Source organism: Ranitomeya variabilis, chromosome 8 (assembly GCF_051348905.1).
Source record: "Ranitomeya variabilis isolate aRanVar5 chromosome 8, aRanVar5.hap1, whole genome shotgun sequence".
Taxonomy (NCBI): Eukaryota; Metazoa; Chordata; class Amphibia; order Anura; family Dendrobatidae; genus Ranitomeya; species Ranitomeya variabilis.
The window spans coordinates 206326044-206340133 of NC_135239.1; the positions used below are offsets into that span (position 1 = coordinate 206326044).

General features: G+C 38.4%; 1 protein-coding gene across 6 annotated transcripts in view; it reads left to right on the forward strand.

Moving 5' to 3' along the window:
- Positions 1 to 14090, forward strand: part of COL7A1 (collagen type VII alpha 1 chain) — a 150485-nt gene that overhangs the window by 89900 nt on the left and 46495 nt on the right. For all 6 annotated transcript variants that reach the window (XM_077276530.1, XM_077276528.1, XM_077276532.1 and 3 more), the window contains 14 exons: positions 7381 to 7416; positions 7670 to 7714; positions 8674 to 8709; positions 8822 to 8857; positions 8941 to 8973; positions 9067 to 9138; positions 9222 to 9281; positions 9399 to 9434; positions 9929 to 10045; positions 10118 to 10162; positions 10275 to 10346; positions 12512 to 12556; positions 12671 to 12706; positions 12821 to 12862. In XM_077276530.1, the coding sequence (XP_077132645.1) occupies positions 7381 to 7416; positions 7670 to 7714; positions 8674 to 8709; positions 8822 to 8857; positions 8941 to 8973; positions 9067 to 9138; positions 9222 to 9281; positions 9399 to 9434; positions 9929 to 10045; positions 10118 to 10162; positions 10275 to 10346; positions 12512 to 12556; positions 12671 to 12706; positions 12821 to 12862 (711 nt within the window). The remainder of the gene's footprint in view (positions 1 to 7380; positions 7417 to 7669; positions 7715 to 8673; positions 8710 to 8821; positions 8858 to 8940; positions 8974 to 9066; positions 9139 to 9221; positions 9282 to 9398; positions 9435 to 9928; positions 10046 to 10117; positions 10163 to 10274; positions 10347 to 12511; positions 12557 to 12670; positions 12707 to 12820; positions 12863 to 14090) is intronic.

The following is a 14090-nucleotide window of genomic DNA, read 5'->3' on the forward strand; positions in this document are numbered from 1 at the left end:
CTATGTATAAGAATATAACTACTATAATACTGCCCCTATGTACAAGAATATATCTACTATAATACTGCCCCTATGTACAAGAATATAACTACTATAATACTGCTCCTATATACAAGAATATAACTACTATAATACTGCCCCTATGTACAAGAATATAACTACTATAATACTGCTCCTATGTACAAGAATATAACTACTATAATACTGTCCCCTATGTACAAGAATATAACTACTATAATACTGCTCCTATGTACAAGAATATAACTGCTATAATACTGCTCCTATGTACAAGAATATACTATAATACTGCCCCCTATGCACAAGAATATAACTACTATAATACTGCTCCTATGTACAAGAATATAACTACTATAATACTGTTCCTATGTACAAGAATATAACTACTATAATACTGCTCCTATGTACGAGAATATAACTACTATAATACTGCTCCTATGTACAAGAATATAACTACTATAATACTGCTCCTATATACAAGAATATAGCTACTATAATACTGCCCCTATGTACAGGAATATAACTACTATAATACTACCCCTATGTACAAGAATATAACTACTATAATACTGCTCCTATGTACAAGAATATAACTACTATAATACTGCCCCTATGTTCAAGAATATAACTACTATAATACTGCCCCTATACACAAGAATATAACTACTATAATACTACCCCTATATACAAGAATATAACTACTATAATACTACCCCTATGTACAAGAATATAACTACTATAATACTGCTCCTATGTACAAGAATAAAACTTCTATAATACTGTCCCTATGTACAAGAATATAACTACTATAATACTGGCCCTATGTACAAGAATATAACTACTATAATACTGCCCCCTATGTACAAGAATATATCTGCTATAATACTGCTCCTATGTACAAGAATATATCTGCTATAATACTGCCCCTATGTACAAGAATATAACTACAATAATACTGCCCCTATGTACAGGAATATAACTACTATAATTCTGCCCCCTATATACAAGAATATAACTACTATAATACTGTCCCTATGTACAAGAATATAACTACTATAATACTGGCCCTATGTACAAGAATATAACTACTATAATACTGCTCCCTATGTACAAGAATATATCTGCTATAATACTGCTCCTATGTACAAGAATATAACTACTATAATTCTGCCCCCTATATACAAGAATATAACTACTATAATACTGCCCCCTATGTACAAGAATATAACTACTATAATACTGCCCCCTATGTACAAGAATTTAACTACTATAATACTGCCCCTATGTACAAGAATATAACTACTATAATACTGGCCCTATGTACAAGAATATAACTACTGTAATACTGCCCCCTATGTACAAGAATATATCTGCTATAATACTGCTACTATGTACAAGAATATATCTGCTATAATACTGCCCCTATGTACAAGAATATAACTACTATAATACTGCCCCTATGTACAGGAATATAACTACTATAATTCTGCCCCCTATATACAAGAATATAACTACTATAATACTGTCCCTATGTACAAGAATATAACTACTATAATACTGGCCCTATGTACAAGAATATAACTACTATAATACTGCTCCCTATGTACAAGAATATATCTGCTATAATACTGCTCCTATGTACAAGAATATAACTACTATAATTCTGCCCCCTATATACAAGAATATAACTACTATAATACTGCCCCCTATGTACAAGAATATAACTACTATAATACTGCCCCCTATGTACAAGAATATAACTACTATAATACTGCCCCTATATACAAGAATATAACTACTATAATACTGCTCCTATGTACAAGAATATAACTACTATAATACTGCCTCCTATGTACAAGAAGATAACTACTATAATACTGCCCCCTATGTACAAGAATATATCTGCTATAATACTGCTCCTATGTAGAATAATATATCTGCTATAATACTGCCCCTATGTACAAGAATATAACTACTATAATTTTGCCCCCTATATACAAGAATATAACTACTATAATACTGTCCCTATGTACAAGAATATAACTACTATAATACTGGCCCTATGTACAAGAATATAACTACTATAATACTGCCCCCTATGTACAAGAATATATCTGCTATAATACTGCTCCTATGTACAAGAATATATCTGCTGTAATACTGCCCCTATGTACAAGAATATAACTACTATAATACTGCCCCTATGTACAAGAATATAACTACTATAATTCTGCCCCCTATATACAAGAATATAACTACTATAATACTGCCCCCTATGTACAATAATATAACTACTATAATACTGCCCCTATGTACAAGAATATAACTACTATAATACTGCCCCTATATACAAGAATATAACTACTATAATACTGCTCCTATGTACAAGAATATAACTACTATAATACTGCTCCTATGTACACGAATATAACTACTATAATACTGCCTCCTATGTACAAGAATATAACTACTATAATACTGCCCCCTATGTACAAGAATATAACTAATATAATACTGCTCCTATATACAAGAATATAACTACTATAATATTGCTCTATATACAAGAATATAACTACTATAATACTGCCCCTATATACAAGAATATAACTACTATAATACTGCCCCTATATACAAGAATATAACTACTATAATACTGCCCCTATGTACAAGAATATAACTGCTATAATACTGCCCCTATATACAAGAATATAACTACTATAATACTGCCCCTATGTACAAGAATATAACTACTATAATACTGCCCCCTATATACAAGAATATAACTACTATAATACTGCCCCTATATACAAGAATATAACTACTATAATACTGCCCCTATATACAAGAATATAACTACTATAATACTGCCCCTATGTACAAGAATATAACTACTATAATACTGCCCCCTATATACAAGAATATAACTACTATAATACTGCCCCTATGTACAAGAATATAACTACTATAATACTGTCCCTATGTACAAGAATATAACTACTATAATACTGCCCCTATGTACAGGAATATAACTACTATAATACTGCCCCTATGTACAAGAATATAACTACTATAATTCTGCCCCTATGTACAAGAATATAACAACTATAATACTGCCCTCCATGTACAAGAATATAACTACTATAATACTGCCCCTATGTACAAGAATATAACTACTATAATACTGCCCCTATGTACAAGAATATAACTACTATAATTCTGCCCCTATGTACAAGAATATAACTACTATAATACTGCTCCTATGTACAAGAATATAACTACTATAATACTGCCCTCCATGTACAAGAATATAACTACTATAATACTGCCCCTATGTACAAGAATATAACTACTATAATACTGCCCCCATGTACAAGAATATAACTACTATAATACTGCCCCTATGTACAAGAATATAACAACTATAATACTGCTCCTATGTACAAGAATATAACTACTATAATACTGCCCCCTATATACAAGAATATAACTACTATAATACTGCCCCATGCACAAGAATATAACTACTATAATACTGCCCCATGCACAAGAATATAACTACTATAATACTGCCCCTACGTACAAGAATATAACTACTATAATACTGTCCCTATGTACAAGAATATAACTACTATAATACTGCCCCTATGTACAAGAATATAACTACTATAATACTGCTCCTATGTACAAGAATATAACTACTATAATACTGCCCCCTATATACAAGAATATAACTACTATAATACTGCCCCATGCACAAGAATATAACTACTATAATACTGCCCCATGCACAAGAATATAACTACTATAATACTGCCCCATGCACAAGAATATAACTACTATAATACTGCCCCCTATGTACAAGAATATAACTACTATAATACTGCCCCTATGTACAAGAATATAACTACTATAATACTGCCCCTATATACAAGAATATAACTACTATAATACTGCTCCTATGTACAAGAATATAACTACTATAATACTGCTCCTATGTACAAGAATATAACTACTATAATACTGCCTCCTATGTACAAGAATATAACTACTATAATACTGCCCCCTATGTACAAGAATATAACTAATATAATACTGCTCCTATATACAAGAATATAACTACTATAATATTGCTCTATATACAAGAATATAACTACTATAATACTGCCCCTATATACAAGAATATAACTACTATAATACTGCCCCTATATACAACAATATAACTACTATAATACTGCCCCTATGTACAAGAATATAACTACTATAATACTGCCCCTATATACAAGAATATAACTACTATTATACTGCCCCTATGTACAAGAATATAACTACTATAATACTGCCCCCTATATACAAGAATATAACTACTATAATACTGCCCCTATATACAAGAATATAACTACTATAATACTGCCCCTATATACAAGAATATAACTACTATAATACTGCCCCTATGTACAAGAATATTACTACTATAATACTGCCCCCTATATACAAGAATATAACTACTATAATACTGCCCCTATGTACAAAAATATAACTACTATAATACTGTCCCTATGTACAAGAATATAACTACTATAATACTGCCCCTATGTACAAGAATATAAATACTATAATACTGCCCCTATGTACAAGAATATAACTACTATAATTCTGCCCCTATGTACAAGAATATAACTACTATAATACTGCTCCTATGTACAAGAATATAACTACTATAATACTGCCCTCCATGTACAAGAATATAACTACTATAATACTGCCCCTATGTACAAGAATATACCGTAACTACTATAATACTGCCCCCCATGTACAAGAATATAACTACTATAATACTGCCCCTATGTACAAGAATATAACTACTATAATACTGCCCCCTATATACAAGAATATAACTACTATAATACTGCCCCTATGTACAAGAATATAACTACTATAATACTGTCCCTATGTACAAGAATATAACTACTATAATACTGCCCCTATGTACAAGAATATAACTACTATAATACTGCCCCTATGTACAAGAATATAACTACTATAATTCTGCCCCTATGTACAAGAATATAACTACTATAATACTGCCCCCCCATGTACAAGAATATAACTACTATAATACTGCCCCTATGTACAAGAATATAACTACTATAATACTGCCCCCTATATACAAGAATATAACTACTATAATACTGCCCCTATATACAAGAATATAACTACTATAATACTGCCCCTATGTACAAGAATATAACTACTATAATACTGCCCCTATATACAAGAATATAACTACTATAATACTGCCCCCTATATACAAGAATATAACTACTATAATACTGCCCCTATATACAAGAATATAACTACTATAATACTGCCCCTATGTACAAGAATATAACTACTATAATACTGCCCCTATGTACAAGAATATAACTACTATAATACTGCCCCTATGTACAAGAATATAACTACTATAATACTGCCCCTATGTACAAGAATATAACTACTATAATACTGCCCCTATGTACAAGAATATAACTACTATAATTCTGCCCCTATGTACAAGAATATAACTACTATAATACTGCTCCTATGTACAAGAATATAACTACTATAATACTGCCCTCCATGTACAAGAATATAACTACTATAATACTGCCCCTATGTACAAGAATATAACTACTATAATACTGCCCCCCATGTACAAGAATATAACTACTATAATACTGCCCCTATGTACAAGAATATAACTACTATAATACTGCTCCTATGTACAAGAATATAACTACTATAATACTGCCCCCTATATACAAGAATATAACTACTATAATACTGCCCCATGCACAAGAATATAACTACTATAATACTGCCCCTATGTACAAGAATATAACTACTATAATACTGCCCCTATGTACAAGAATATAACTACTATAATTCTGCCCCTATGTACAAGAATATAACTACTATAATACTGCTCCTATGTACAAGAATATAACTACTATAATACTGCCCTCCATGTACAAGAATATAACTACTATAATACTGCCCCTATGTACAAGAATATAACTACTATAATACTGCCCCCCATGTACAAGAATATAACTACTATAATACTGCCCCTATGTACAAGAATATAACTACTATAATACTGCTCCTATGTACAAGAATATAACTACTATAATACTGCCCCCTATATACAAGAATATAACTACTATAATACTGCCCCATGCACAAGAATATAACTACTATAATACTGCCCCATGCAGAAGAATATAACTACTATAATACTGCCCCTATGTACAAGAATATAACTACTATAATACTGCCCCCTATGTACATGAATATAACTACTATAATACTGCCCCATGCACAAGAATATAACTACTATAATACTGCCCCATGCACAAGAATATAACTACTATAATACTGTCCCTATGTACAAGAATATAACTACTATAATACTGCTCCTATGTACAAGAATATAACTACTATAATACTGCCCCTATGTACAAGAATATAACTACTATAATACTGCCCCTATATACAAGAATATAACTACTATAATACTGCCCCCTATATACAAGAATATAACTACTATAATACTGCCCCTATATACAAGAATATAACTACTATAATACTGCCCCTATGTACAAGAATATAACTACTATAATACTGCCCCTATGTACAAGAATATAACTACTATAATACTGCCCCTATATACAAGAATATAACTACTATAATACTGCTCCTATGTACAAGAATATAACTACTATAATACTGCCCCCTATATACAAGAATATAACTACTATAATACTGCCCCATGCACAAGAATATAACTACTATAATACTGCCCCTATGTACAAGAATATAACTACTATAATACTGCCCCTATGTACAAGAATATAACTACTATAATTCTGCCCCTATGTACAAGAATATAACTACTATAATACTGCTCCTATGTACAAGAATATAACTACTATAATACTGCCCTCCATGTACAAGAATATAACTACTATACTACTGCCCCTATGTACAAGAATATAACTACTATAATACTGCCCCCCATGTACAAGAATATAACTACTATAATACTGCCCCTATGTACAAGAATATAACTACTATAATACTGCTCCTATGTACAAGAATATAACTACTATAATACTGCCCCCTATATACAAGAATATAACTACTATAATACTGCCCCATGCACAAGAATATAACTACTATAATACTGCCCCATGCACAAGAATATAACTACTATAATACTGCCCCTATGTACAAGAATATAACTGCTATAATACTGAAGATTTGAATGTAGTAATTAGTTACTGTGAAGGTCCTTCATATATTTTTGGTTTTATTTTACAGGGAGATCGAGGACCTCCGGGATTTCAAGGCCTTAAGGTCAGGAAATCGTGTTAATCTCTTATCATTTAGGGGAGTCGTTTGTCATTTTGGTTCATTGCATCACAACAATTCCCAGTTTACAATTTTGTCAGGATTAGGGGTCATATACTGGGAGGAATGGGCGTTTACAAGTCTATGGTTTAATGTTTTTCTTTTTCTTCCACTCTTTCCTTAGAAGAGTAAATATTTCTTGAACTTTCTGTATTTCCTTTGCTATGAAGCTAATTTCAGTATCATTTTAACATTGCAGGGAAATCCAGGACAGAATGGTCAGCCCGGTTCAGTAGGACTTTTGGTGAGGTTTTTTTTTCATTTTTTTTACATTTTTTGGAAATCATACTGCTACATAACTCCATCCTTCACTCCACCCTCCTATCAGTAACGCTGTGAGACCACACCTCCATTTGGAAGTTCCGCCTCTGCGGAACCAGCTGTAGTTTTGATAATTTCCATTTTTGAGGTCCATACGACTTTCTGATCTCTTTTTATCTAATTTTTTTTTTCTGGGTTGGGAGGAACACTGACCAAAATAACAGCGAATCTGATATATATATATATTTTTTTGGTTTTCACCCTATAATTATTATGATATTTGTTTTAGTTACGCATACGGCGATAACAAATATGTCATTTTTTTATTTTCTGTATTTTTATTTGTGTATTTATAATTTAGGATTCTTTTTCAAATATTTTACTTTACTTTTTTTCTTTATTGCTCCTCCTGAAACACTGGAACCTGCGATCACATGTACAATATTCTGTAATACCGTAATACTGCACCGTATTGAAAAATTACCGATATCCTATGAACCCGAGCTGCTGGTATCATTGTTATCTGTACATCTACGTCAGTAGATCCCTCTGCCCGGTTGACATGAAAATGCCATTGGCATCCCAGAATCTTACTGCAGGGCGGCGATAGACTTCGTTAGGGACACTTTACCGCATTTCCAGTCCCTTACGTAGCGTTGTCACGACTGACAGCATTAATTAAGAAGTTATCCTGCAGGTAGACCCAGACTCGGGTGCCGGCTGTACAACACAGCCAGCGTCTCAGCTGTATGGAGCCGATTCAGCTCCTCATTAATGGCAGATGTCGATATCTGGGCACATTGGGTCCCAAAACTTTCAGGGGTTCGCCCAGTCCTAGTGCCTTAGGGGTAGAGATGATACCTTTACTTTTTTGGGTTGTTCTGTGCCTATTACTTTTCGGATCCATGATGACTAATCGTCTTGAATTTCTCTTCCTATCAGGGACCTCTGGGGCCACAGGGAATACAAGGAGAAAAGGTCGGTGATTAAACTAATTTCTGAGATATATATATATACACAGTACAGAAGCCCCCCCGACGGCCCTTAGGGCCCCCGGTTTCCCAATATAACACATTATCTACAATTTCAGGGTGACCAAGGCCCTCCGGGGGAGCCCGGCTCATCGGTAAGTCCAGTATTTATTGGCTAAGATTGCATTTGTAGCCCACAACAGATAGGGTTAATAATGGGGATACCCTTGTGTTCCAGACTTCCACTGCAGCCGGGATGAAAGGGAACAAGGTGAGATTTCGGCCGCACCACTGAAGCTTGTAATGACATGAAATATCCACCAGTTGTCGCTGTTCTCAATGCACGCATCCCATTATACCCCAGGGTGATCGTGGTCCATTGGGGCCAGAAGGGGCCAAAGGTGCAAAAGGCGAAGCAGGAGAGAAAGGCGAGAGGGTAAGTGCTTCCTACAGATCTATCCTAGGTACAGATTCTATACTCAGACTTTGGAACCATTTTTTGTTTTTCTGTACGATCAGGGTCCTGAAGGACTCGGCACTCCTGGGCTGCCGGGAGAAAAAGGAGAAGCAGGGGATAGGGTAAGTGTCACAAAGTGGAAGACCGTCGGTATACGGGACTAACGACAAATTAGAATATGGGGCTGGTCATGGGTCAATTAATGATTTTTTTTCCCCATTTTGTTTGCTTTTCAATAGGGACCCATGGGTCCGGCTGGAAGATCAGGTGCCAAGGTAGGAAAACCTTCCAATATATATTATATATATATATATATATATATATATATATATATATATATAGTGTTATATTTGATCAGCGAATGCAAAACCAAATGTGAAGTTAAATCTCCGTCCAGAGGGGACGATCATTAGCGACTATTAGGTCTCCAGGGATGAAACCTCCGAAACAGCGCCACCTTGCTCCATTGGTTAAGCTTGGTATTGCAGCTTGGTCCACCATTCACTTCCATTGGCGCTGATTTAATAATAAAGCCGATTTATAAATGTCAAAAGGTTCGAAAAACTTTGTCCAATTGAGGTATTGGGGTCCCTGAAGGAATAATCGGCCCACCTGCTCCACAGGAGACGCTCCAACTTAATTTCAGTGCCTTGAGCTTGATTATTAGTTTGGAGGTGATGACCGCAGCTGCTGCAGAACATCATGCGGCCTACCCCATCCAGTTCTACGGTTTTTACAACTCTATGGTAAATTATCTTTTTTTTCTCAGGGTGAAGCCGGTGATCCAGGAGAGAATGGAGAACCCGGGAAAACGGGTCCTCCAGGGCAAATTGGACTCCGGGGTAAAGAAGGAGAAAAAGGAGACAAAGGAGAAGAAGGGACGCCGGTAAGAAGCGTCCAGTGATGGCGATCGGATGGTAAAAACGAAAGGTGACAACTTATTTCCATCATCTTTCAGGGAGAATCAGGTATTCCAGGGAAAAACGGGGAAAGAGGCCTGAGGGTGAGTGAGACCCGCACCGCTACCGCGCTTTTCTCCTTTCATACAGTTCTTCTCCTTTTTTTTAGGACATTTATTTTTTTTTTATATGATTGTTTCTACTTTTTATTATTAGGGTCTACCAGGGCCAAGGGGCAACCTAGGAGAAAAGGGAGAACCAGGAGAAGCTGGGGAAGAAGGAAGAAACGTAAGTGCCAGAATCCTCCTGTAGTGATCGGCCGTTCCCATTCACTGACTGCAAGCAGAGATCTTCAAATGGTAGAAACTGTAAAGGGTTAAAGGGATTTCCTATTTCAAACATTGAGACCATATTCAGGTGGAGGCAGAATGATGGCGGCTTTGTGCTCAGATCTCGTCCATGGAAGTCTACGGGAGTCAGTAGCTCTGATATTTTTTTTTAAAGAGCTGCATGAAATCTATAAGGAGGAATGGTGCCCACTATGTTACCTAATAATGGCGACACCACTGCCCTGATCTATATGTATTATACCAGCACTACAGGTACCATATGGAGAAAAGTATGTGCGCCCTCCGCATCCACCTGCAGGATCTTACATCCATAGACATTAACATGGAGTCGCTCCTCTGCGGATATAACGGCTCCCGCTCTCCTGGGAAGGATCTCTACAGGATTTTGGAGGTGTCTGTAGGAATTTTTGCCCCTTCATCCAGAAGATCATTTGTGGGGTCAGACCCTGATGTTGGGGGGAGGCCGGGCTCACAATCTCTGGTATAGTTCATTGTAAAGGTGTTGGATGGGTCAGTTCGGACGCTCATGTTCTTCCACCAAATTCCCTCAGTATCAGTATGGAGCTTGTGCATCGGGTACAGTCATGGGGGGCAGAGAAGGGTGTTCCCCAAACTGTTCCCACAAAGCTGAAGCTACAATTGTCCACAATGTCTTGTGCTGAAACATTAAGATTTCCCATCACTGGAATGAAGGGCCCAAGGCCGACCCCTGATAACAGCCCAAAGCATTATCCTCCTACTCCACCATCTGTACAGGGGGCAAAATTCAGTCAGGGGGTAACATCCTCCTGGAATCACCAAACCCAGATTCCTCCATCAGACGCAGATAAAGAAGTGCGATCCGTCACTGCACAGAACACGTCTCCTCCAGAGTCCAGTGGTGGCGGCTTTACACCACTCCATCCGACGCTTTGCATTGTGCTTGGTGATGTACGGCCATGAAGCTCCCCAGCGGGGGTGCAGTGTTTGTGCTGATACCAGAGGAGGTCTGGACTCTGCATTTATGGGGTCAGCAGAGCATTGGTGACTTTTCTGCCCTCTGCTCCTTAGCACTCGGCCTCTGCTCTGTAACATTACGGGGTCTCCACTTTGTGACTGAGTTGCTGCGGTTCCTTTATCCCGGTGGCTCCTATTACAGGACCAGGCTGGTATCAGTGAGCTCAGCACCACCGGCCGATCTGTCACATGCAGACCGTCGGCATGGCGGGGGGCCGGAGGTTATATACTGGGGGTAATGGTCCGGAGGTTATATACCAGGGGTGATGGGCCGGAGGTTATACACCGGGGGTGATGGGCCGGAGGTTATACACCGGGGGTAATGGGCCGGAGGTTATACACCGGGGGTAATGGGCCGGAGGTTATACACCGGGGGGTGATGGGCCGGAGGTCATATACCATGGGTGATGGGCCGGAGGTTATACACCGGGGGTGATGGGCCGGAGGTTATACACCGGGGGTGATGGGCCGGAGGTTATACACCGGGGGTGATGGGCCGGAGGTCATATACCATGGGTGATGGGCCGGAGGTTATACACCGGGGGTGATGGGCCGGAGGTTATACACCGGGGGTGATGGGCCAGAGGTTATACACCGGGGGTAATGGGGCCGGAGGTTATACACCGGGGGTGATGGGCCGGAGGTTATACACCGGAGGTGATTGGCCGGAGGTTATACACCGGGGGTGATGGGCCGGAGGTCATATACCAGGGGTGATGTGCCAGAGGTTATACACCGGGGGTGATGGGCCGGAGGTTATACACCGGAGGTGATGGGCCGGAGGTTATACACCGGAGGTAATGGGGCCGGAGGTTATACCCCGGGGGTGATGGGACGGAGGTTATACACCGGGGGCAATGGGGCCGGAGGTTATACACCGAGGGTGATGGGCCGGAGGTTATACACCGGGGGTAATGAGGCCGGAGGTTATACACCGGGGGTGATGGGCCGGAGGTTATACACCGGGGGTAATGGGGCCGGATCCTATATACCCGGGGGAATTGGGACTCCATGGTTAAGAGGTGTCGTGTTCCAGTTCTTTTCTCCATACAGCGCTCATGTATTGCTGATACAATAATATATATAACGCTGTCACTTACTTTTTAGGGGAGCCCCGGTGTTGCTGGCAGTAAAGGCGACCAGGGTGAACCAGTAAGTAAGACGTCATAGTGTGACTATGGGCCGAGGAACGACTGCATTTTACATTAGTTCGGCCCAAACAAAATGATAAAGTTGCCTGATTTATTAATTATGTTATTATTGTAGGGGCCACAAGGACCTCAAGGACCCCCAGGAAAACCTGTAAGATTTTTTTCTTATTTTATTAACCATTTTACTCTATCCTTAACCAAAAGTTTGAAAAATGTTAAGTCATTAGTCATTAATTGGGATTTAATTGGAAACTTTTGTTTCTAGGGAACAGTTGAGTCTGTGCTTCCTGGAGTTAAAGGGGACAAGGTGAGTATGAATGCCTCGTGATACACCTGGCATCAGAACAGCAGTAATTCCCCTTTAAGATTCCCTTAAGGCGCACACATTTACATAGCCCTTCATGATGGAGCATTAAAGGGATCAGTCCTTTTAAATCTCTTACAATAAGGCCGGCCTCACATTAGCAAGTTTTACGGACGTATGAGCGCATAAACTACGTCTGTAAAATTCGCATTACACACGGCCCAATGAATCTCTATGGCCCAGCTCCTATCTGCCGTATATTACGCATCCATAATATACGGTATTGTACAGCCGTAGAAAATCGCAGCGTGCTGCGTTTGTCACCGTATTGCGCAAAAAAATCGCCAATGAAAGTCTATGGGGGTGAGAAAAATACGGATTCCACACGGACCAGCAGTGTGACTTTCGAGAAATACGCAGCGGTGTTAGTGAAAAGCCGGTAATTCAATTGCCGGCTTTTCATTTCTCCTGCACAAACCCGACAGGATATGAGACATGGTTTACATACAGTAAACCATCTCATATCCCCTTTTTTTTTGCATATTCCACACTACTAATGTTAGTTGTGTGTATGTGCAAAATGTGGGCGCTGTAGCTGCTAAAATAAAGGGTTAAATGGCGGAAAAATTTGGTGTGGGCTCCCGCGCAATTTTCTCCGCCAGAGTGGTAAAGCCAGTGACTGAGGGCAGATACTAATAGCCAGGAGAGGGTCCATGGTTATTGGCCCCCCCGTGGCTAAAAACATCTGCCCCCAGCCACCCCAGAAAAGGCACATCTGGAAGATGCGCCTATTCTGGCACTTGGCCCCTCTCTTCCCACTCCCTGTAGCGGTGGGATATGGGGTAATGAAGGGTTAATGTCACCTTGCTATTGTAAGGTGACATTAAGCCAGATTAATAATGGAGAGGCGTCAATTATGTCACCTATCCATTATTAATCCAATTGTATGAAAGGGTTAAAAACACACACACACATGATTACAAAGTATTTTAATGAAATAAACACACAGGTTGTTTTAATATTTTATTGCTCTCTCAATCCATCTGAAGACCCTCGCTTGGCAAAATAATAAACGCCCAAGATACATACCCTCAGATGAACCGTCACGTCCCACGAAGTAATCCATCTGAAGGGGTTAATTATTTTACAGCCATGAGCTGTGCTAATGCACTCGCTCGTGCCTGTAAACCCCGGGTACTGAAAGGAAAGCTGGGTGATCTGTACTTACATT